The sequence below is a fragment of the Pongo abelii genome, chromosome 14 (assembly GCF_028885655.2).
Source record: "Pongo abelii isolate AG06213 chromosome 14, NHGRI_mPonAbe1-v2.0_pri, whole genome shotgun sequence".
Lineage (NCBI taxonomy): Eukaryota > Metazoa > Chordata > Mammalia > Primates > Hominidae > Pongo > Pongo abelii.
In genome coordinates, this window is record NC_071999.2 from 78487632 (window position 1) to 78511973 (window position 24342).

At 36.9% G+C, this 24342-nt stretch overlaps 1 protein-coding gene across 9 annotated transcripts in view; it reads left to right on the forward strand.

Annotated features, from left to right (window-relative positions):
- The window catches only part of PIBF1 (progesterone immunomodulatory binding factor 1), a 233908-nt gene that overhangs the window by 29304 nt on the left and 180262 nt on the right, over nucleotides 1-24342 (forward strand). For all 9 annotated transcript variants that reach the window (XM_024230714.3, XM_024230719.3, XM_024230716.3 and 6 more), the window contains 3 exons: nucleotides 11162-11295; nucleotides 16352-16460; nucleotides 17068-17249. In XM_024230714.3, the coding sequence (XP_024086482.2) occupies nucleotides 11162-11295; nucleotides 16352-16460; nucleotides 17068-17249 (425 nt within the window). The remainder of the gene's footprint in view (nucleotides 1-11161; nucleotides 11296-16351; nucleotides 16461-17067; nucleotides 17250-24342) is intronic.

Consider the following 24342-nt stretch of genomic DNA (forward strand, 5'->3'; position numbering starts at 1 on the left):
TGATACCCATCAGTTATTATTATCCTAGAATGCTTAACAAATTAGTAAACAGTGATAGATTTGCCTCTTTATATTAAATTTAAAGTGTATAAGCATTGCTTAAAATTTAGATTCATAGCCACCTGCATGGGTTCTATTTTGGTCTGAGGTGGAACTAAGAACCTCAATTTTTTTTTTTTTTTTTTTTTTTTTTTGAGACAGAGTCTCGTTCTGTTGCCCAGGCTGGAGTGCCTTGGCACAATATAGGCTCACTGCAAGCTCCGCCCCCCGGGTTCACACCATTCTGCTGCCTCAGCCTCCCGAGTAGCTGGGACTACAGGCGCACACCGCCACTCCCGGCTAATTTTTTGTATCTTTTTAGTAGAGATGGGGTTTCACTGTGTTAGCCAGGATGGTCTCGATCTCCTGACCTCGTGATCTGCCCACCTCGGCCTCCCAAAGTGCTAGGATTACAGGCGTGAGCCACCGCACCCAGCCAGAACCTCGTTTTTTAATAAACAACCCAAGATTCTAATGTGGCGGGTTCATGGACACTGACCACAAAACATTTTTTAAGCTATTTTTGTTAACTTATTAATTGAGATTTTAAAATAACTTCAAATTTTTAATTACATTTCCTGATTTGAAATTTATATATTGGCTGAGCACCATGACTCACTCCTATAATACGAGCACTCTGGGAGCCTGATGTGGGTGGATCACCTGAGGTCAGGAGTTCGAGACCTGAACATCGGGAAACCCCGTCTCTACTAAAAATACAAAAATCAGCTGGGTGTGGTGGCAGGCACCTGTAATCCCAGCTACTTGGGAGGCTGAGGCAGGAGAATCACTTGAACCCAGGAGGCAGAAGTTGCAGTGAGCCGAGATCATGCTGTTGCTCTCTAGCCTAGGCAACAGAACGAAACTACGTCTCAAAAAAAAAAAAAAAAAAAAAAAGATGTATATATTAATGCCATTTCTTGCCTCCAATATAAAATTAATATATTTTAACGTATTTAACATATTCAAGAATATAATTGAAGTCATACACTATTACATTACAACTTGGACTTACTAAAATCCATCTCTTGCCTATACGTCTAAAACCTCTAAAAAATTGCTCCTTCACAAGCCTGTTAAGTTTTTACAAATAATACAAATGACTTACGAATAAAAGTGCATGAGGGAAAAAAAATTCATGGGAAAGCTAAAATGAATGCAATTTTAAGTACGACATTATTGGGAAGAAGTTTCATTTAGCTGATTGTTTTATACATGCTGTATGAAGAGACATAATCTTTTAAAGAGTAATAAGACTTTTTTTTCCCTTTGCTACTGTGTGTATAATCTTTAGTAAATGTAGGAACTTGTAAATTTTAGGGGCAAGTTTTGGGGGGCTTATTGGGTTTTGAGATGAAATTTTGAACCCAGTGGCCAAAAGGATGTATCACTACATTATGGCACGGGAAAACTCAGGAGGAACCTTACCAAATACCTTGGTTTAAATCCAGAGATACCATGATAACTTCGTTCTCTTGATCTGCATAGTGTTTCTCAAGCCAGATTCCATAGATAAGTTTTGGAGTATCTAAGAGTTCTTTTTGATAATTTTTAATTTTATGATTTATTTTTTTAATGACCTCAGAAATTAATAGATGCATATGATAGTTCATCTCAATGAATAATTTATAATAGAGTACTATCACTATGATGTCGTTGCCCATGTTTGCGTTTAATTTTGTCATGGCGTTAGCACCACAGATGACAGTTTAAAAAAACAGTAGTCAACTGTCCAGGCACAGTGGCTCACGGCTGTAATCCCAGCACTTTGGGAGGCCAAGGCAGGAGGATTGCTTGAGCTCAGGAGTTCGAGACCACCCTGGCCAATCTGGTGAAACCCTGTCTCTACCAAAAATACAAAAACTCCAGCCTGGCCAACATGGTGAAACCCTATCTCTACCAAAAAATACAAAAATTAGCTGAGTGTGGTGGTGCAGGCCTGTAGTCCCAGCTACTCGGGAGGCTGAGATGAGAGAATTGCTTGAACCTGGGAGGCAGAGGTTGCAGTGAGCCAAGATTGTGTCCAGCCTGGAAGACAGAATGAGACCCTGTCTCAAAAAACTACCAAAAAAAAACCCCAAAACAAAAACTTAGCCAGGTGTCGTGGCACACATCTGTGGTCCCAGGTAGGAGGATTGCTTGAGCCCGGGGTAGGGGTGGGGGAGCAGAGGTTGCAGTGAGCCAAGATTGCACCACTGTATTCCAGCCTGTGTGACAGAGTGAGACTCTGCCTCAAAAAAAGAAAAAAAGAAAGAAAGAAAAAAGAAAAGAAAGAAATAGCCATCAACTTAATTTGTAAGATAGGTATTTCAGCCAAATAAAGGCCAGGTGCTATCATGCATCACTGTATGAATAAAAGTTTCACAGTTCAAATAGAGAAAAATGATGACAATATAGAGTCATCACTCTACTGAGCATAGTCATGCCAAACTCAAAGCTAAATGAACTCCTACTTATTTTACTATTTTAAGGTTAAATTATATAGTCAACATTAACTACTGAATAGAATAAGCATTGCTGTTTAGGCTTAGTTGAAAGGAGGAAGTAAAGGGATTGTAGGAGATGAAAATGTGAATGCATTTCATTTTTCCTTTCTTTTCCAATTTAAAGTATCCCTCTCTCAGCTGTCTTCTGGCAGGCAGCTGGATCTGAGTGTAAGTCTTGGGCTTTGGGAAAGCTAGTGTTCCAGTTACGTATTATTGCATAACAAATCACCCTAAAACTTGCTGTCTCAAAATAATTTATTATTTGTCACAGCTCTGAAGGTTGATAGGTTCAGCTGAGTTTTTCTTACCTCACTGAGGCTGGGGTCATCTGAAGTCTTTAGTCACCGGTTTGGAACCAGGATGATATGGCCAAAACATTTACTCCCTTTGCACTTGGCCTCTTCATGTGATTAGTTTAGGCATCCTTCAACATGGCAGTCTCACAGCATGGCACCTGGCCCCCTCCAAAGCAAACATTCAAGAAACTCAGGAGAAACTTAAAGACTTCTTAGGATGTAACTTCAAAATTCCAGAAAATTGCTTCTCCCACATGCTTTTGGTTAAGCAGATCATTAAGAGGAATAGACCCACTTCTTAATCAGAAAATAGCTTCCCGCATACAAGGGAAGAAATTGATAGAGACCATCTTGGAGATAGGCTACCAAAATTTGAGATTTCTCTTCCCTGACTTGAGTGAAAGCCTAGAAATAGTGTGAGAGAACCCTGAGCAAGAGCAGAACAGATTGTCGGCAGAGCTCGGCCTATAAAAATCTATGGATTACTCCCTTCACTCCTCACCCCAAATAAGGTGGATAAAATCTCCTTTGCCTCCACTAGGTGAGGGAATGGATGTACAGTGTTCTGTTAAAAGAAAGACTCTCATATTGATCTTCAAGCCAAGCCCAGCTCTATTTGTTTATAGGAAATATGCTTAATGAAAATTGATAAAGATTGAGAAATGGGCCGGGTGCGGTGGCTCACGCCTGTAATCCCAGCGCTCTGGGAGGCTGAGGCGGGTTGATCACCTGAGGTCAGAAGTTCAAGACCAGCATGGCCAACATGGTGAACCTGTCTCTACTAAAAATACAAAAATTAGCCGGGCGTAGTGGCAGGCACCTGTAATCCCAGCTACTCAGGAGGCTGAGGCAGTAGAATTGCTTGAACCCAGGAGGCGGCGGTTGCAGTGAGCCGAGATTGCGCCATTGCACTCCAGCCTAGGTGACAAAGCAAGACTCCGTCTCAAAAAAAAAAAAAAAAAAATTGAAAAATAATTATTTAAATAATTTTTAAGTAAAAAATTATATAATAAATTTTAAGTACAGATTATATAGTTTATATTTTTTATCATAATTTAGTGAAACCAGAGATAAAAGGTGAGGAGGAATAAACTTACTTGGCAATTAGAAATGTATCTTTTGGATTAAAGAGCAAAGGAAAAAATAAAACAATGAAAATGAGAACATTTTTTATAACAAAATTCTTAGACACATTTAAAGCTATGCCAAAGGAAAATCTATAGCCGGAAATGCCTTTATTATTTTTTAAAAAAGATGAAAAATAAATACATGTAGTACTCATCTTGAGAAAGCTGGAAAAAGATGAGTAGAAATAAGGTGTTTGGAATTAACTGACATGAAGTAAGGGAAAATACATAACAGTTCTATGGCAGTAAGCTTGAAAACAAAAAAGAAAGTGAACTGTGCCAACAAAATATAGATTACTAAAATTGACAGAAGTGAGAACTTGATTTAGAACAGTTACCGTAGAGGTATTACAAAAATAAATAAAAGTGTACAACTGATAAAATTACCAACAGGTTCACAGATAGATTACCCCAAATGGGTTCACAGTTGATTTAGAAAAAGACAGCTAGTTCCACTTACTTATACTATACCAACTATTGAAAAAGAAAGTTCTGAGAAAGAGACTGAAAAGCAAAATAAAACATTTAGGCCAATTTTGCTAATTACTACAGATGTAAAAATTTGAAATGTTAACAAATGAATTTTACCATTGTATCAAAAGAATAATACTTTATGATTAAACAGAGTATATTCCAGCACAGAAAGAATAATCCATTGCATCAGCAAATTCATGGAGAATAACTTCATGAACACATGAACATATCGGATGCAACAGCAATTAGTGTTGAACACTTAAGATTTTATCGCTTTCTTCATGAGTTTGTTACCTTGTGAATGAAATATTTTCCCCCACCGTTCATCTCTAGCAAGAAAAGAAATTGATTCATATGAAGAAAACTATAAAATCTTGGAACATGGAAGCATCATACCTTAAGTAAGACAGCTCATTAAAATAGCAATTTTTATGATTAACATAGTAATCAAATGTAGTTAAGTTATAGTCTCATTTTTTTCCTGTTAATTTGCAGGGGTTGTTGGAGGGAAGAAGTGTGATACAGGACTTTATCCTTTCCATCACCTGTGTTAATACTTTTTAATTTTTATTGATCTATATTTCCAGACAAGGTCTCAGTCTGTCATTCAGGCTGGAGTGCAGTGGCATGATCACACCTCACTGCAGCCTTTAAGTCCTGGGCTTAAGCCATTCTCCCACATCAGCCGCTTGAGTAGCTGGGACTACAGGCATGCACCATCACACTGTTAATACTGTTAAGCCTTATCTCAATTATTCAAAAGGCATGGGAAACCATACTTTTCTTGCGTTGATAAATTTGGGGGTTAATATATGATACTTTTAAGATAATTTAGCAACTTTGTCTCTTTAACATTAAGACTCAAATTTGTTTGGTTCAATCATATTTGGGTCAATCCCTGTTGAGAGGCCAGTATTTCAAATTTGTTACAGTAGTTTGCTGAATAAAATGTTGGCTATAAAAATTGCCTCCTAATACATCATTGTAGCATTTTGCAATGGTGGGGTCTGCTAGACCCATTAGCTAGTGGGTGATGTCTTAATACTAGTAATAGAGTGTTTCGTACAATAATAACCACATAAAAATAAATGAGCCAATGAATCAGTTAGTATACACACTCTGCAGAAGCATCAGGTAAGTCCAGAAAAGTTGACTTGCTAGAGCAAAAAGTAGGAGAAACAGAATCTGAACCCATGTTTGTTATTCCAATCTAGGGTCCACCACATGTGACGAAAGTTACCTTTCCTCATTCTTGAGTTTTGCTGGGCATAGTGGCTCACGCCTGTAATCCCATTTTGGGAGGCTATAATCGCAGCACTTTCGGGGCTGAGGTGGGTGGATTGCTTGAGTCCAGGAGTTCAAGACTGCTCTGGACACCATGGCAAAACCCTTTCTCTACTAAAATACAAAAAACTAACCGAGCATGGTGGCATGCCTGTAGACCCAGCTACTTGGGAGGCTGAGGTGGGAGGATCATCTGAGCTCGGGAGGTTGAGGCTGCAGTGAGCCAAGATTGTGCCACTGCACTCCAGCCTGGGCAACAGAGTGAGACCCTGTCTCAAAAAAAAAAAAATTACTGAGTTATTTTTTTCTTTTAAAAAAAAAGCCTTAAGTTTTTATTTGAATTCACATGTATTCAAATAGATATAATTGAAAATTTAGCATGTAATAGAAATTATTAAGATTCTTGTTTTAACACATAGCAGACTTTACCACTTCAGATTTTGTCTGTCTTTAGAAGTCAAATTTTTTTTTTGAAAAAGTTCTTGAAGATCTTAACAATGACAAGAGTTGTCTCTGGCAGCAAAACAGACTTCGTTGTGGCTTATAAAGGGACAGCCTATGGCAGTCAAAGCTTAATTAGGCTTCTTGTTCTTTTCAGTATTTAGTTGCTTGGATTAGATTATTGATAATGTGAAGCTTGTGGGAATTCTGACAAGTGAATTCTCAGTTTTCCAGAATAGCTAACCAACTATATCTTACCATTCACTGAACTGCTGTCCAATGTAAACTGCTTCAGATTTGAACCTTAAGGTAAATGTCATTATATTCTATTTCCAATTTCCTTAGTTGTCCTCCACACAGGCAGGAGTTGTTCATTTATTAAAGATTTATTTCGAGACGTAGGTTGCTGCTTTCTTCTCAGTTTACATCATGGGAGAGACAAAAGACTTAAATGAAGTTTAGAAATTCATTACATCCATAGTAATTGCCTTTTATTGAGAACAGAAATTGAGACTTGGCTATTATTAGCCCATTTACTGTGATGTAGAAATTTTCTGTTAGAAAGGGCTGATGACTGGAAATTTTATGTGTCCATTTCTTTATGTTTGAAAAGTTTACTTTTTTTGCTTCTTTTGTTTTAGTCTATTTAATGTCCTCTTTTGTTCCTCCTCTTCCACAGACATTAATTGCAAACCTTCTATATAATAGGCAGAGTATTAGTTACTAGGATTATAGAAAACTTCCTTAAAGTTTTCCTTATGATGTGGGAGACAAGTAATGGCTGCCCACAGCACATGTGATACATTTTCTGACAGGTAAGAATCAGGTGTTGTGAAAAAATAGGATAAACTCTAGGTTATTGCTGGAGCTTAGTCTTCCCACAAAGGTTGACACTAAGCTCAAGACACGGAAGGAAGCAGAGGAGAATACAAAATAGTCTTTTCTACTCTCTATAGCTTTAACCATGGTTCTGCATAGTCATGGGGTTTATTTTGGGGGAAAATGCTATTTTTCCTGTTTCCATTGCTGTGTCTTACTCTATTTTAATTGCTAACAATAAATGCAGGAGATTTTTAAATTCAAAATATAAAAGTAATAATTTTATTTAAGGGGAAATTGTCCAGTTGAAAAATTGTAAATAAAGTGTTGGTCGAATATGTGCATTCTTATACTGCACTTATACTTGCTTCTGTTTATCCTTGCATATGGTATTTATATTTAAAGGAAATTTATAAATATATACATATATATATACTATGTATATAACATTAATAATATACTCTGTATATTTATTCTTCCATGGAACTACTCTCTGAATATCCTAAAATACTCTGCATATTTCAGGGTCAGATGATCTTTACCTTTTTAGATCTTTGCAGTTGCACTCACAGAAAACACTGCTTCTTTGGGAACTCATCATCTGGATACCCCACCTTACAGTATTCCTCATTTGCAGACCACTGGGACATTCCTCTTTGTTTAATGAAAGCCTTGCTCTAGATTTAGTCTTCCTTTCCACTTCAGCTGCTACCTAGGTTACTTATGTGATTAATTCATCTATAGCCTTGGCCTTGAATTTTATTGATCTCATCTCTAGTGATTGCCTTTTCTCCACTTTAACACTCAGTCTTATAGCCCACATTTGGTTCCTTGCCATCCAGAACTGATTTACTTCTGAAGTTATCAATTCACTTTCATCCACTAAACATCCTATTTCATATATTTTTTATGTTTTACCATCGTCTGCTTTCAACTTGTCTTTAACAGAATTTCCAATCCATATAATTTATTTTTTTATCAATCCTTTCCTAAATTTATTTTCTTCCCTTGCCATCATGTTATCAGTCTTAAACTTTTTTTGTTTTTTTTTGCCAGTATCATCTAATTCCTCTCCCAGCTTTCTTTTTATCAAACCAGACTGAAAAACTCTCAACTCTTTATTTTTCTAGCTGAGCACTACTGGCAAAAATCATACAAGCAGTAACAAGCACTGTCAGTTTATTGTTATCAGCCTCAAATGGACCCACACAATTGGTCGTAATTCTATTATTTCTAGTTCTCTCATTTTTCACAGAGATTACTTAAGGCAACCAGCCACTCTTCTTACGTCTCCAGTTTTCCACGTTTCTTGTCACATTCAGCAGATGACTTGGTATTTCATTTCACAGAGAAAATGGAAATCTTCAGATGGGAACTCCCGGTGTCCTTCCACCAAATCTACTCACATCTGCACTCATTCTGGTTTGTTTGTTCTTAGTGTTTATAATGGAAAGAGTCTCACCCTCAAGGGATGGGAATATCATATGCCTCTAGAAACCAGGTGGATAATATAAATTTGTGAAGCCTTAGGGTAATATTAGGCTGTGGCCTGTAGCAAATTGATAAGAGCTGTCTAAATTATTCAAGTTGTTAATACTCTGTATCAGCTGGAAAAAAGCCTGCCTTGATGAACATGGCCTCTGATCTAAGACTAATCTGCACATCTAAGCTGTGGATCCCATCTCCTAAAGCCTTTTTCAGGAGTATGCTTCATTCCCCTGAGTATGCCCCCTTTTCTCCAACAGTAATTCGTCTTTTGCTATTAGTTGTTTCTCACCAATATTTGAATATTGTCAAGCTTGTTTCATCTTTTAAAACCTTCATTGGCCCTGTTTTCTTCTCTAGCTACTATACTTTCTCCACTTTTACTATTAAACTGTAGAAAGAGTTGCCTATTGATTTGGATTTGACAAACTTAGATTGGAGTCCTCACCCTACTATTTATGAGCTCTGAGACTTTCCAAGCCTCAGTTTTTTTCATCTGTGAAACTGGGGATAATTTTTAGATCCCATCATAAGTATTAAGTCGACAATGTGTATAAAATAGCCAAAAAAGAGGACATACTGAGTATTTAATTTGTTTTAGTCCCTAGCACTCTGCCTTCTGCCCCTACCCCTGAATACTTTAAAGGCTTTTTGTTGGTTCTCAGTAGTATTTCTTAGTACCAGTCAGTAGTGTTTCTCAATATTATTGACTGCTTCAAAGCACTGTCTTCCACTGTTTTTCCTGACACACACCCCTCGTTTACCCATTGTTTCTGTGAATACTCCTTTGGGTTTTTTGGGATCCCTGTTTTTTGCCCATCCTTTAATGTTTGTATTCCTTGTATTTATGTTCCTCCAAATTCTGTCGTGGCGTTTGTGCAGTTATTAAAGTTAAACTGTTAATTTGGCTATGATCTCTTTGGAAGCCAAAGCAAAGAGGAAGCATTATAACAATATTAATTTATAGTTAATCAGCATTTACTACATGTTAGGCATTTTTATAAGCACTTTACATGTATTACTTGATATGTGCTTCACAAGAACTCTGAGGCAGGACACCAGAATAGAGAGGTAAACTAACGTGCGCAGAGTCTTACTGCAGGAATTCAATTTTAGACAGTTGAATTCTGGAGGCTTGCCTTCCTGGCCATAACACTATACGCTCTTCCAAAACAATGACATGATTAATGATGTTTAGAAGGATAAAGCATTCTTCAGAAGAACTAAAGATTCTTGTAGGACTTAGGTCCGAAATGATATATGTGATGATCTTTCGGGAGGTGATAGCGTATCCTCAGCTGTAATCCCATAATAAGTACCATAGTAACATTCCATTCTCATGGAAAACTTCAGTGTAGAACAAGAACATAATACCATACCAAAGCAAAACACACTGAATATAGTTTTTCCATAATTACTTCTCTTAAATAGCCCTTTGATAGAAATTTGGGGACTAAAATATCAAAGTTATATTTAGTAGTTTAAAAAGGACAAAATTGTCTTACTCATCTTTGTGTCTGTAGTGCCTAATCCGGGACCAGTCACACAGAAATGATCCAGTCAGTATGTGTGGAGTGAATATGACCTCATTTAGTTGGTCAGCTACTTAAGCAGTAATGACTTAACACATGATGCATTTAACATGCCAGCTTCTGAAGGTGGAGTTGATGATTGGTTGCAAGATTTGATGAGTTCAAAGAAGGAAAATAAGTAGGAATTTAGTCCCGTCTCCTTCCCCTCCCAGCTTCCCATATTTAATCATTTCTTTTTAAGCTTTTATTTAATTCTTATTGTATACCTGGCAGTGTTTAAAGTGGTGGAGGTCCAGCAGTGAGCAAGACAAAATCCCCACCCTTAAGATGTTTACACTCTGGTGCGATAAAGAGAAAACTGATATGATGGTAATGATACAGTGAGATCAGTGCTCTGAAGGAGACAAGCATTTAGATTATATGCAGGTATTCAGGCAGTGGGAACAGGTTAGAAGAAGCATTAGTGGATTCAGACAACTTCAGATCTTCATTATGGTTGGAGGGTGAAGTGTGAATATTAGGAATGGTGAGAAATGGGGCTTGTAGGAAGCAGCACCAGATTGTAAAGAACCTTGTGACCAACTTTAAGGTTTTTACTTCCATTGCTCTTCCCATATCAGCAATGCCTTTCTTACATGCTACTGGCATGGGGAGAGTAGAGGGAAGAACAATGTAAAGATGTGTTTCGAGGGTCACACGATTCCTTTTTTGCTGAGTAACAGAATTGGAACTGCATGATTAATCTCTTCAGTAATTATTTTTCATTGTAGATACTGATATCCATATGACTTTTCATCTCTAAATTGTAAAATCCTCAAGAACAGGAAGTGTGTTTGATTTACTTCTGTATCTTTAGCATCTGATAGTAACTCAGTAAATGTTTTTAAAAAGTCATTTAACATTTGTAGTCATTTTGTGTTTTAGCCTAGTAACTAAAACATAGTTGTTGTGTTTTTTATTTGAAAAACAGTTTAAGTTTTAAACAACGGAGTTTACAGACCACTCTGTGAACTTAAGATTACTTGCCTTTGAATAGGGAAAAATTACTAAATTGAGGAAATTTTTTTATTGTTTAATTACAAGGACAATCACAGCTTAACAGAAGACTTCAATACAGAATTTGGTCAACTATGTTAAGTGTTTAGTCTGAAATGTGTTATTATTCCTTTGGTTTATAGACATATGAGGAAGACAGAAAAAACTACTCTGAAGTTCAAATTAGATGTCAACGTTTGGCCTTAGAATTAGCAGACACAAAACAGTTAATTCAGCAAGGTGACTACCGTCAAGAGAACTATGATAAAGTCAAGAGGTAAGTAGTTAAAATGGCTGCAGTAGTAGTTCTCCATTTTTAGCGTGCATCAAAGTCACCTGAGTTTTTACCAACAATCAATTTTACTTTTACCTTATTCTTCTTTGCACAAATGCATGCAGTTTTGGCAGTTTGTTGGGTTTATATTGTATTTTTATATTGGTTGTTTTTGTTTTATTTAGATGTCACTGCTGTCTTAAAATGTAAACAGAGATAGAAACCCAGTGAAATCACACGTGTAAATATTTTTTCAGTGTTATTTGATGATTATTTTTATGTAGCGGAATCAATTTAAATACTTAACAGTTTTCCCTGAAGTTTTTTTCAGCTGTTTCTTCCTGACAAAAGATACACACTCTTTCAAAAAAAAAAATGACACTTTGTGAAAATATGTTTCCTAATATTTGCTACTAAGTAACTATAGCAAATACCTTTTTTTAACTAGAATATTCTTTTCTGTTGTTTGTTCAGTAATTTAATGAGGTACTACTTAGCTGTGTGTCCCTCAGTACATCTCTTTTCATCCTGAGCCTAAGTTCCATCATTTATGAGATGTTGCTAATACAGATAACTGCACTATATAAACTAAGATCAAATAAATATGTATGAAAGCCTTTAAATATATATGTACTGCATATGTAATACAGATGGAATGACCTTATCTTAATTGTTCACTCCACCTGAAATAATTCTTAAAATGTAGTAGTCACTCAGTGAATATTCGTTAAATGAATGAATGAATTATTTAAATTGCATAATTTAAATTATAAATTACATAATACCGTATGTGAGTTTGCAAAGATTTGTGGATAGAAGATTGTCATTTCTACTCCCATTATGACTGGCACATGGTATTTCTTATGTATATGGCATTATGCCAAAATATGGTAATTATTGGAGCTTTAAATCCATGAGAGCTGTGCTCAGTGGGCTCTGGAATAAAGCTGGAGTTCAAAAGAAGCATTTAAAAATGAAGTAGAGGGCATAGTGGCACATGCCTTTAGTCCCAGCTACTTGGGAGATTGAGGTGGGAGGACTGCTTAAGCCCAGGAATTCAAGGCTGCAGTGAGCTATGATCATGCCACTGCACTCCAGCCTGGTGGCAGAGTGAAACTCCATCTCTTAAAAATATAAAATAAAAAAGAATAAAAATGAAATAGATTATGATGCTAAGATGATACCAGTTGGTATTTTGATGTCCCCTCTGCCACTATCACTCTATAGCAATGACAGATACAATATAAAAAGAGAAAACTAAAAAGCACAGTCATCAGAATAATCCATCGGGGACACGGATGGTCAATGAAACAAGATGAGTCATGAGTTGATAATTATTGAATTTGGGTGATGGGAGCATGGGTGTTCATTATGTCACCTCTATTTTTACATATGTTTTCGTTTACTATAATAAAAACCTGGGAAAGAAAAATATAACCTTGATCAAAAAGCATAATAAGCATCTTTATGGTAGAAATGGAACAGTAAAACAAGAAAGGACTCAAACTGTGACCCTTTTTAGTTCACTCGGCAGAATGAATGAGTTTAAAAACATCGGTCATAAAATATAAGATAAACTGGGGAAGAAAAAAAGCCCTTTTATGCCCTGGGCAAATTCTCACAAATGTACAAAAGGAAACAGGTGTATGGATGTTAATTGTGTCATTATTAAAAGAAATTCAAATGCTTTTCAGTAGCAGAATGGAAAATAAATTGAGATTTATTCTGCAATATAATTTTATGTAGCAGTTAAAATCATTAAATTAGATCTGAATGTATCACTTTTTTTACTAAAAGTTCCTTATTTTCTGGCATAACATAATGTTCCTAGTTTTGGTTTTTGTTTGTTGGTTTTGTAATTTCATTGCCTCAGCTCTTTCTCTAAGAAGCCTTGATCTCTTTTAGTGGGGAATGCTATTTAGAAATTTAAGATTTGGGTGCTGTGGTCATGGCTACATTGGTCATTACTTCTAGGCCCTTTGAGTAGGCAGAGACAGTGGAGGGAGAATGAGGAGAAGGCTTAACACACTATGGATGAGATCATACTGATACTTCTTTTTTTTGAGATGGAGTCTCACTTTGTCACCCAGGCTGGAGTGCAGTGGCACGATCTCGGCTCACTGCAACCTCTGCCTCCCAGGTTCAAGCGATTCTCCTGCCTCAGCCTCCTGAGTAGCTGGGACTACAGGTGTGCACCACCATGCCCAGCTATTTTTTTTTTTTTTTTTTTTTAAGTAGAGACACGGTTTCACCATGTTGGCCATGGTTGGCCAGACTGGCCTTGAGCTCCTGACCTCAGGTGATCTGCCCACCTTGGCCTCCCAAAGTGCTGAGATTACAGGTGTGAGCCTCTGCGCCCAGCCCACGTTGATACTTCTAATTCCAGTTCAACACTGCAACAGCCACTTTGAAGAGGTGCCAACTGGCTAAATATAGCAAACTTGAATATCACAATAAATATTGGCAATAATGAATTACAGTCCATTGAATAGAATAAGAGTTTATAAGTGCAGGCTAATAATAAATACAGAAAGAGGATCTTAAATTTTTTTAGTACATCATCTTTACCATTTTTAAGTGTACAGTTCAGTGGTAATAAATATATTTATATCCTTTTTGGGAAAGAGGATCTTTACGGTTGAAATCCAACCAATAAATGTATATGCATGTAAGAATGACATTTTGTAGCCGCATAATAATATTGATTCAGAATCATCGTTGGAATATAAAACCATCAAGTATAAATATGTTAGGGAATAGGATATTTACACAAAGCATCTCTTCACAATTACTCATTAATTTTAAAGGGCAAAAGGATACCTTTATAGTTAAACTCTGGCAGATGCTACCTTAACGTAGTGATCAAAGTTACTATCACCAATAATGGGATAAACTGACATCACATACCTCAGTACATCTTCACATAACATACTGAGAATGCGTTTCTGTATCTGAGAATCATTTCTGAGAATCATTTCTGTAGTATTCCTGCCCAAGTGCCTAACCTGAATCTAATAATGGAGAAACTTCAGACAGTTGAAAATTGAGGAGCATTCTATGATGCAGCTAGCCTCTGCTCTATAAAAAGTCATAAAACACAAGGAAAACTAAGAAATCTTAAAGGTTAAAGGAGACTAAAACCACATGACATATAGATGCATGGTAATAGATTATAATATTATGATAATGGATCCTTGGATTACCATTATGGTAATAGAGCCTTGGCTCAGGGAAAAAAAAATTCACAAAAGGTGTTTTGGGAGACAGTTGACAAAATTTGAAAATGGATTGTATGTTAGATAATATTATATTAGGGCTAAGTCTCCTGAATATGATAATTATACTGTGATTATATAAGAGATGATCTTTAATCTTAGTAAATTCACACTAATTATTTAGGGATAAAGGGACCTAATGTCTCAGTTGAGGAAACAAATGCACATGTATGAGTATGTGTGTGTAGGTGTGTATACACATATGGATACATGACCCTTGACCAACGTGGGGTCCACTTATATTAAGGTTTTTATCAACCTAACACCAATCGAAAATACAATTTTCACGGGATGTGAAACCTGAATATACAGAGGACTGACTGTTTGGTGGGATCTGCAACAACTGCAGGACTTCAGCATGTACAGATTTGCGTATTCAGGTTGTGGGGGTGGGTCTGGAACCCATTCTTCACATATACCGTTAGACAGCTGCATATATTCACATATATTGACAAGAGAGAGGGTTTGAATAAATATGACAAAGTAATATTTATTTAATATTACAAAACAAATACAACAGTGTTAATGATTGGTAAGTAGAAGCATTAAAAAGAACCAAGCTGGTTACAGCGTGTCATGTCTATAATCCTAGTGCTTTCAGAAGCGCAGGCAGGAGGATCACTTGAGCCCAGGACTTCAAGACTAGCCAGGGCAACATAGCAAGACCGTCTTTACAAAAAAAAAAAAAAAAAATTAAATTAGGCACATGGTGGCATGCACCTGTAGTCCTAGCTATCTGGCAGGCTGAGGCTGGAGGATCACTTGAGTGCAGTAGTTCAAGTCCAGCCTGGGTGACACAGCAAGACCCCCATCTCATTAAAAAAAAAAATTTTTTTTTTAAAGATTTTTTTAAAAATTGCATGTAAAAGCACAAAATAAAATTTAAAAAAATTTTTAATTAAAAATAATCTAAACATTCTAAAAATAAAAAAGCACAAAATACTTATAGTAATATGTATCAGAATAGTAATACTGATAGTCATCTTTATTTACTGGGTTTGTAGGTGATTGTTATTTTGTGCTTTGCTCAGTTTTTCTTCAATAAACATAATATTTTGTTAACTAGAAGAAAAAAGGCTTTCTAAACATTTTTGAAAAGCTGATGCAAAGGAAAACAATTCCTCACAGCGCTCTCTTCGGAAATACCAGGTGGGTCAGTGAAATAAAGTGCAAAGGCACTGCTTCTGACTGCAGGGAAGTAGTTAAGAGTTAGTAAATCTATTTCTCTGCTCATTTTAAAAAATGTCTGTTGTAGGTTTTAGTCCAATTCTTGGTTTAACTTTTTGGGGGAACTTGTCTTAAAATGGAAATTAAAATCTGGGTAATCATAAACAATTTGTGAATGAAATAGTCACAAGAATGCCTGCCTACGTATCTAGTATGCAATCTAAATGATAAGTTGTATTTTTTTTACCTTAACTGAACTGAAAGCCTAGAGCCAGGTATACATTCTTTAAAAGTTTTAACCTCAAGATAAGATTGAAGATGACTAATGAAAAAATACCAAGTGTATGTTAGTAAGTTTTTTTATTTACTGTACTGGCTTATGTAGTTTATATATTCCTTAAAGGTAATAAATTGATATGTATGTATTTGAACAAGGTCTGAAACAGAATCCCTTCTAAATCTGAAAAGTAGATACTTTATATAGTTCGTGGAATTACACTCAAGCCTCATTGCTAGTGTCTCTATTCAGCATCCTAATACATAGTCAACCCTTTTAAAGTGTACACTGTAAAAGGGAATGTAAAATTTACATGTCTCTTTGAATTTTATTTTAACAGTGAACGTGATGCACTTGAACAGGAAGTAATTGAGCTTAGGAGAAAACATGAAATACTTGAAGCCTCTCACATAATTCAAACAAAAGAACGAAGTGAATTATCAAAAGAGGTAAGCTTATAAATAGAGTCACTTATGTAGTATAGTGTTAGTGAAAAAAATAGCCCGGAGTAGATTTGAGGGAGAGACATTTTTTTTGTTATGTAGTTCCTCCCAAAAAGAGAAAATTTTTTTTTTTTTTTTTGAAACGGGAGTCTTTCGCTGTTGACCAGGCTATAGGCTATAGTGCAGTGGTGCGATCTTGGCTCACTGCAACTTCCGCCTCCCAGGTTCAAATGATTCTCCTGCCTCAGCCTCCTGAATGGCTGGGATTACAGGCGTGTGCCACCATGCCCTACTAATTTTTACATTTTTAGTAGAGACAGGGTTTCACCATGTTGGCCAGGCTGGTCTCAAACTCCTGACCTCGAATGATCCACCTGCCTTGGCCTCCCAAAGTGCTGGGATTACAGGCGTGAGCAACCATGCCCAGCCCCAAAAAGAGACTTTTAGTAGCTATTTTTAGATTTTAAAAAAGTTGCATGCTAAGAATTAGCCCTTTTTAAAAGGAAAATTTTCATGTGGTGAATGAAAACATGAAGGAAAGAAATTAATACAGTCAAGCTTGAAAAGTAAGATGGCATCACTCTGGATACTTTTTGTTTCTACATGTATGTAGGTAGCCACCTTAGAGCAGACTGTTACTTTACTGCAAAAGGATAAAGAATATCTCAATCGCCAAAACATGGAGCTTAGTGTTCGCTGTGCTCATGAAGAGGATCGCCTTGAAAGACTTCAAGCTCAACTGGAAGAAACCAAAAAGGCTAGAGAAGAGATGTATGAAAAATATGTAGCATCCAGGCAAGATTTGCATTATTTCCCACATAAATAGATATCAATTAACAGATTTTCTTTGAGGGAACTCTTGGCTTTGGGGAAGATTTAGTGATTTTTTTAAAGGTCTATTCTATACGATAATACTAAGATAATACCTAATTTTATTTTATTTTATTTTTTTTTTGATTTTGACATTTCTGCTTTCTGTTTGCATACATTTAAGTGGTGTAATTTTCCCATGTGCCTTTATTTTAAAACTTTGTCATTTGGTTTTAGGTACGTTTCTTGAATATAGTAATGAGCTGATGTATCCATTAGGATAATTTGGGTTGCAAATAATGCAGAAGGGTTTAAAAAATGAAGTGAGATATGTTTGCTTTTTTTTTTTTATAAATTATACTTTACATTCTGGGATACATGTGCAGAACCTGCAGTTTTGTTACATAGGTATACACATGCCATGGTGGTTTGCTGCACCCATCAACCCGTCACCTACATTAGATATTTCTCCTAATGTTATCCCTCCCCTAGCCCCCCACTCCCCGACAGGCCCCGGTGTGTGATGTTCCCCTCCCTGTGTCCATGTGTTCTCGTTGTTCACCTCCCGCTTTGAGTGAGAACATACAGTGTTTGGTTTTCTGTTCTTGTGATAGTTTGCTGAGAATGATGGTTTCCAGCTTCATCCATATCCCTGCAAAGGACATGAACTCATCCTTTTTAATGGCTGCATAGTATTCCATGGTGTATATGTGCCACATTTTCTCTATCCAGTCTGTTATTGAAGGACATTTGGGTCAGTTCCAAGTCTTTGCTATTGTGAACAGTGCTGCAGTAAACATACGTGTGCATGTGTCTTTATGTTAGAATGATTTATAATCCTTTGGATATATACCCAGTAATGGGATTGCTGGGTCAAATGGTATTTCTAGTTCTAGATCCTTGAGGAATTTCCACACTGTCTTCCACAATGGTTGAACTAATTTACACTCCCACCAACACTGTAAAAGCATTCCTATTTCTCCACATCCTCTCCAGCATGTTGTTTCCCGACTTTTTAATGATTGCCATTCTAACTGGCATGAGATGGTATCTCATTGTGGTTTTGATTTGCATCTCTCTAATGACCAGTGATGATGAGCATTTGTCCATATATCTGTTGGCTGCATAAATGTCTTCTTTTGAGAAGTGTCTATATCCTTTGCCCACATTTTGATAGGGTTTGGTTTTTTCTTGTAAATTTGTTTAAGTTCTTTGTAGTTTCTGGATATTAGCCCTTTGACAGATGGATAGATTGCAAAAATTTTCTCCTGTTCTGGAGTTTGCCTGTCCACCCTAATGATAGTTTCTTTTGCTGTGCAGAAGCTCTTTAATTTAATTAGATTCCATTTGTCAATTTTGGCTTTTGTTGCCATTGCTTTTGGTGTTTTAGACATGAAGTCTTTGCCCATGCCTACGTCCTGAATGATATTGCCCAGGTTTTCTTATAGGATTTTTATGATCCTAGGTCTTACATTTAAGTCTTTGATTCATCTTGAGTTGATTTTTGTATAAGGTATAAGGAAGGGGTCCAGTTTCAGTTTTCTGCATATGGCTAGCTAGTTTTCCAAACAACATTTATTAAATAGGGAATCTTTTCCCCATTGCTTGTTTGTGTCAGGTTTGTCAAAGATCAGATGGTTGTAGATGTGTGGTTTTACTTCTGAGGCCTCTGTTCTGTTCCATTGGTCTATGTATCTGTTTTGGTACCAGTACCATGCTGTTTTTATTACTGTAGCCTTGTAGTATAGTTTGAAGTCAGGCAGCGTGATGCCTCCAGCTTTCTTCTTCTTGCCCACAATTGTCTTGGCTATGTGGGCTCTTTTTTGGTTCCATATGAAGTTTAAAGTAGTTTTTTCCAATTCTGTGAAGAAAGTCAGTGGTAGCTTGATGGGGATAGCATTGAATGTATAAATTACTTTGGGCAGTATGGCCATTTTCACGATCTTGATTCTTCCTATCCATGAGTATGGAATGTTTTTCCATTTGTTTATGTCCTCTTTTATTTCTTTGAGCAGTGGTTTGTAGTTCTTCTTGAAGAGGTCCTTCACATCCCTTGTAAGTTGTATTCCTAGGTATTTTATTCTCTTAGTAGCAGTTGTGAGTGGGAGTTCACTTATGATTTGGCTGTTTGTCTGTTATTGGTGTGTAGGAATGCTTGTGATTTTTGCACATTAATTTTGTATCCTGAGACTTGGCTGAAGTTTAAGTTTAATCTCCTTCCTGGTTTAAGGAGATTTTGGGCTGAGACGATGGGGTTTTCTAAATATACAATCATGTCATCCACAAACTGAGACAATTTGACTTTCTCTCTTCCTAATTGAATACTCTTTATTTCTTTCTCTTTCCTGATTGCCCTGGCCAGAACTTCCAATACCATGTTGAATAGGAGGGGTGAGAGAAGGCATCCTTGTCTTGTACCAGTTTTCAAAGGGAATGCTTCCAGTTTTTGCCCATTTAGTATGATATTGGCTGTGGGTTTGTCATAACTAGCTCTTATTATTTTGAGATACGTTCCATCAGTACCCAGTTTATTGAGAGTTTTTAGCATGAAGGGGTGTTGAATTTTGTCGAAGGCCTTTTCTTCATCTATTGAGATAATCATGTGGTTTTTGTGATTGGTTCTGTTTATGTGATGGATTATGTTTATTGATTTGTATATGTTGAACCAGCCTTGCCTCCCAGGTATGAAGCCAACTTGATCATGGTGGATAATCTTTTTGATGTGCTGCTGGATTTGGTTTGCCAGTATTTGATTGAGGATTTTTGCATCAATGTTCATCAGGGATATTGGCCTGAAATTTTGTTTTTTTATTGTGTCTCTGCCAGGTTTTGGTATTAGGATGATGCTGGCCTCATAAAATGAGTTAGGGAGGACCTCTTTTTCTGTTGTTTGGAATAGTTTCAGAAGGAATGGTACCAGCTCCTCTTTGTACCTCTGGTAGAATTCACCTGGGAATCCATCTCATCCTGGATTTTTTTTTGGTTGGTAGGCTATTACTGCCTCAATTTCAGAACTTGTTATTGGTTTATTCAGGGATTTGACTTCTTCCTGGTTTAGACTTGGGAGGGTGTATGTCCAGGAATTTATCCATTTCTTTTAGATTTTCTAGCTTATTTGCATAGAGGTGTTTATAGTATTCTCTGATGGTAGTTTTTATTTCTGTGGGATCATTGGTGATCTCCCCTTTATCATTTTTTATTGTGTCTGTTTGGTTCTTCTCTCTCTTCTTCTTTATTAGTCTTGCTAGCGGTCTATCTATTTTGTTGATCTTTACAAAAAAAACAGCTCCTGGATTCATTGATTTTTTTGAAGGGTTTTTCATGTTTCTATCTCCTTCAGTTCTGCTCTGATCTTAATTATTTCTTGTCTTCTGCTAGATTTTGAATTTGTTTGCTGTTGCTTCTCTAGTTCTTTTAATTTTGATGTTAGGGAGTCAATTTTAGATCTTTCCTGACTCCTCTTGTGGGCATTTAGTGCTATAAATTTCCCTCTACATACTGCTTTAAATGTGGCCCAGAGATTCTGGTACGTTGTGTCTTCATTCTTATTGGTTTCAAAGAACATCTTTATTTCTGCCTTCATTTCGTTGTTTACCCAGTAGTCATTCAGGAGCAGGTTGTTCAGTTTCCATGTAGTTGTATGCTTTTGAGTGAGTTTATTAATCCTGAGTTCTAGTTTGATTGCACTGTGTTCTGAGAGACAGTTTGTTATGATTTCTGTTCTTTTGCATTTGCTGAGGAGTGTTTTACTTCCTATTATGTGGTCAGTTTTAGAGTGAGTGTGATGAGGTGCTGTTGATTTGGGTGGAGAGTTCTGTGATGTCTATTAGGTCTGCTTGGTCCAGATCTGAGTTCAAGTCCTGAATATCCTTGTTAATTTTCTGTCTCATTGATCTATCTGATATTGACAGTGGGGTGTTAAAGTCTCCCACCATTATTGTATGAGAGTCGAAGTCTGTTTGTGGGTCTCTAAGAACTTCCTTTATGAATCTGGATGCTCCTGTAATGGGTGCATATATATTTAGGATAGTTAGCTCTTCCTGCTGCATTGATCCCTTTACTATTATGTAATGCCCTTTATTCTTTTTTGATCTTTGTTGGTTTAAAGTCTGTTTTATCAGAGATTAGAATTGCAATTCCTTTTTTTTTTTTTGCTTTCCATTTGGTTGGTAAATATTCCTCCATCCCTTTATTTTGAGCCTATATGTGTCTTTGCAAATGAGATGTGTCTCCTGAATACAGCACACTCATGGGTCTTGACTCTTCATCCAGTTTGCCAGTCTGTCTTTTAATTGGGGCATTTAGCCTGTTTACATTTAAGGTTAATATTGTTATGTGTGAATCTGATCCTGTCATTATGATGCTAGCTGGTTGTATTGCCCGTTAGTTGATGCAGTTTCTTCATAGTGTCGATGGTCTTTACAATTTGGTTATGCTTTTGCAGTGGCTGGTACCAGTTGTTCCTTTCCGTGTTTAGTGCTTCCTTCAGGAGCTCTTTTAGGGCAGGCCTATTGGTGACAAAATCTCTCAGGATTTGCTTGTCTGTAAAGGATTTTATTTCTCCTTCGTTTACAAAGCTTAGTTTGGCTGGATATGAAATTCTGGGTTGAAAATTCTTTTCTTTAAGAATGTTGAATATTGGCCCCCACTCTTTCTGGCTTGTGGGGTTTCTGCCGAGAGATCCGCTGTTAGTCTGATGGGCTTCCTTCCCTTTGTGCGTAACCTGACCTTTCTCTCTGGCTGCCCTTAACATTTTTTCCTTCATTTCAACCTTGGTGAATCTGACGATTATGTGTCTTAGTGTTGCTCTTCTCAACAAGTACCTTTGTCGTGTTCTCTGTATTTCCTAGATTTGAATGTTGGCCTGTCTTGGTTGGGGAAGTTCTCCTGGGTAATATCCTGAAGTGTTTTCCAACTTGGTTCCATTCTCCCCATCACTTTCAGGTACACCAGTCAAACGTAGTTTTTGTCTTTTCACGTAGTCCCATATTTCTTGGAGGCTTTATTCATTCCTTTTTATTCTTTTGTCTCTAATCTTGTCTTCTCTCCTTGTTTCATTAAGTTGATCTTCAGTCACTGATATCCTTTCTTCCACTTGATCGATTTGGCTTTTGAAACTTGTGTATGCTTCATGAAGTTCTCATGCTGTGTTTTTCAGCTCCATCAGGTTATTTATATTCTTCTCTACATTGGTTATTCTAGTTAGCAATTTGTCTAACCTTTTTTCAAGGTTCTTAGCTTCCTTGCATTGGGTTAGAACATGCTCCTTTAGCTTGGAGGAGTTTGTTATTACCCACCTTCTGAAGCCTACTTCTGTCAATTCGTGAAACTCATTTACCATCCAGTTTTGTTCTCTCGTTGGCGAGGAGTTGTGATCCTTTGGAGGAAAAGAGGTGTTCTGGGTTTTGGAACTTTCAGCCTTTTTGCACTGGTATCTCCCCATCTTTGTGGATTTATCTACCTTTGGTCTTTGATGTTGGTGACCTTCGGATGGGGTCTTTGAGTGGACGTGCTATTCCTTTGTGTTTGTTAATTTTCCATCTGACAGGCCCCTTTGCTGCCGGCCTGCTGGAGTTTGCTGGAGGTCCACTACCAACCCTATTTGCCTGGGTATCACCAACGGAGGCTGCAGAACAGCAAAGATTGCTCCCTGATCTTTCCTCTGGAAGCTTCTTCCCAGAGGGGCACCTGCCAGATGCCAGCCAAAGCTCTCCTGTATGAGGTGTCTGTCGGCCCCTACTGGGAGGTGTCTCCCAGTCAGGATACACAGGGGTCAGGGACCCACTTGAGGAGGCAGTCTGACCCTTAACAGAGTTCAAACGCTGTGCTGGGAGACCTGCTGCTCTCTTCAGAGCTGTTAGGCAGGGACGTTTAAATCTGCTGAAGCTGCACCCACAGGCACCCCTTTCCCCAGGTGCTCTGTCCCAGGGAGATGGGAGTTTTATCTATCAATTTTATTTTCTTATACAATATTCCTTTCTAGTTGATTTTTTAAAAGACACTGTGGTTTTTTTCAGCAATACCAAAAGCCTATTTCTTTTAGATAGATAGATATATGCTATGACTGTTTTTTCATTTGTGACTTAATTTTTTAAATTCCTATGACTAATATCTCTGTAGAAGTATTTTTTTAAAGAAAGTATGAAAGTATCTCTATAGAAGTGTATTTTGGAAGAAAATCTCAGTATGCTAACGATTTTCTGTGTGAAATGTAAAAGAATTATGAGGAGATGGTATCGCATTGTGTTTTAACTTATATGTCCTTAAATCAGACTCCCTATGTTTTGGTCCTGCCTTCTTTCTTCTACTAGATGTGTAGAAGTTACTAAAGGACCTTAATATCAATAGCTTTTATAACCCTTGAATTATTCTTATCAACATACCAAAACAAACATGCTGGGTGCAGTGGCTCACACCTGTAATCCCAGCACTTTGGGAGGCCAAGGCAGGAGGATTGCTTGAGGCCAGAAGTTTGAGACCAGCCTGGGCAACATCGAAAACCCTGTCTCTATTTTAAAAAAGTTTTTAAATTAGCAAGGCACAATGTCAAGCACATGTAGTCCTGCCTATTCAGGAGGCTGGGGCAGGAAGATGGCTTGAGCCCAGGAGTTCGGGGTTACATGATTGTGCCACTGTACTTCATCCTGGGTGAGAGAGCAAGGCATTATCTCTTTAAGAGAAAAAGAAAAAAATACTAAAACAAAACAAATTTTACCTTAAAGGTAAAGGTAAAGGTAAATTTTACTCTTAAAGAGTTCACACATTCATAATTTTTCCTAGCCTGTAGTAGTTTTTCATACCCTATATAATACTTTGACTTGGCTAAAAGATCATGGTGTGGCTGTCATTGTCATGCTTGGAAGCAAAGGATTCGTAGACTCAGAGTCATTTCATTTTTATGTTTTTGTTAATATTATTCATCTCTCAACATCATCCTACCAGATTATTATTTTTAAATGAAGGACATTCTCAATTTTGAAGCCTCAACCATATGCATTAAAACTACTAGAAAAGTGTTTTGGAAGATGAATAATTATCCCACATGAATTACTAAGATTTTATATAATAATTAAGTCTT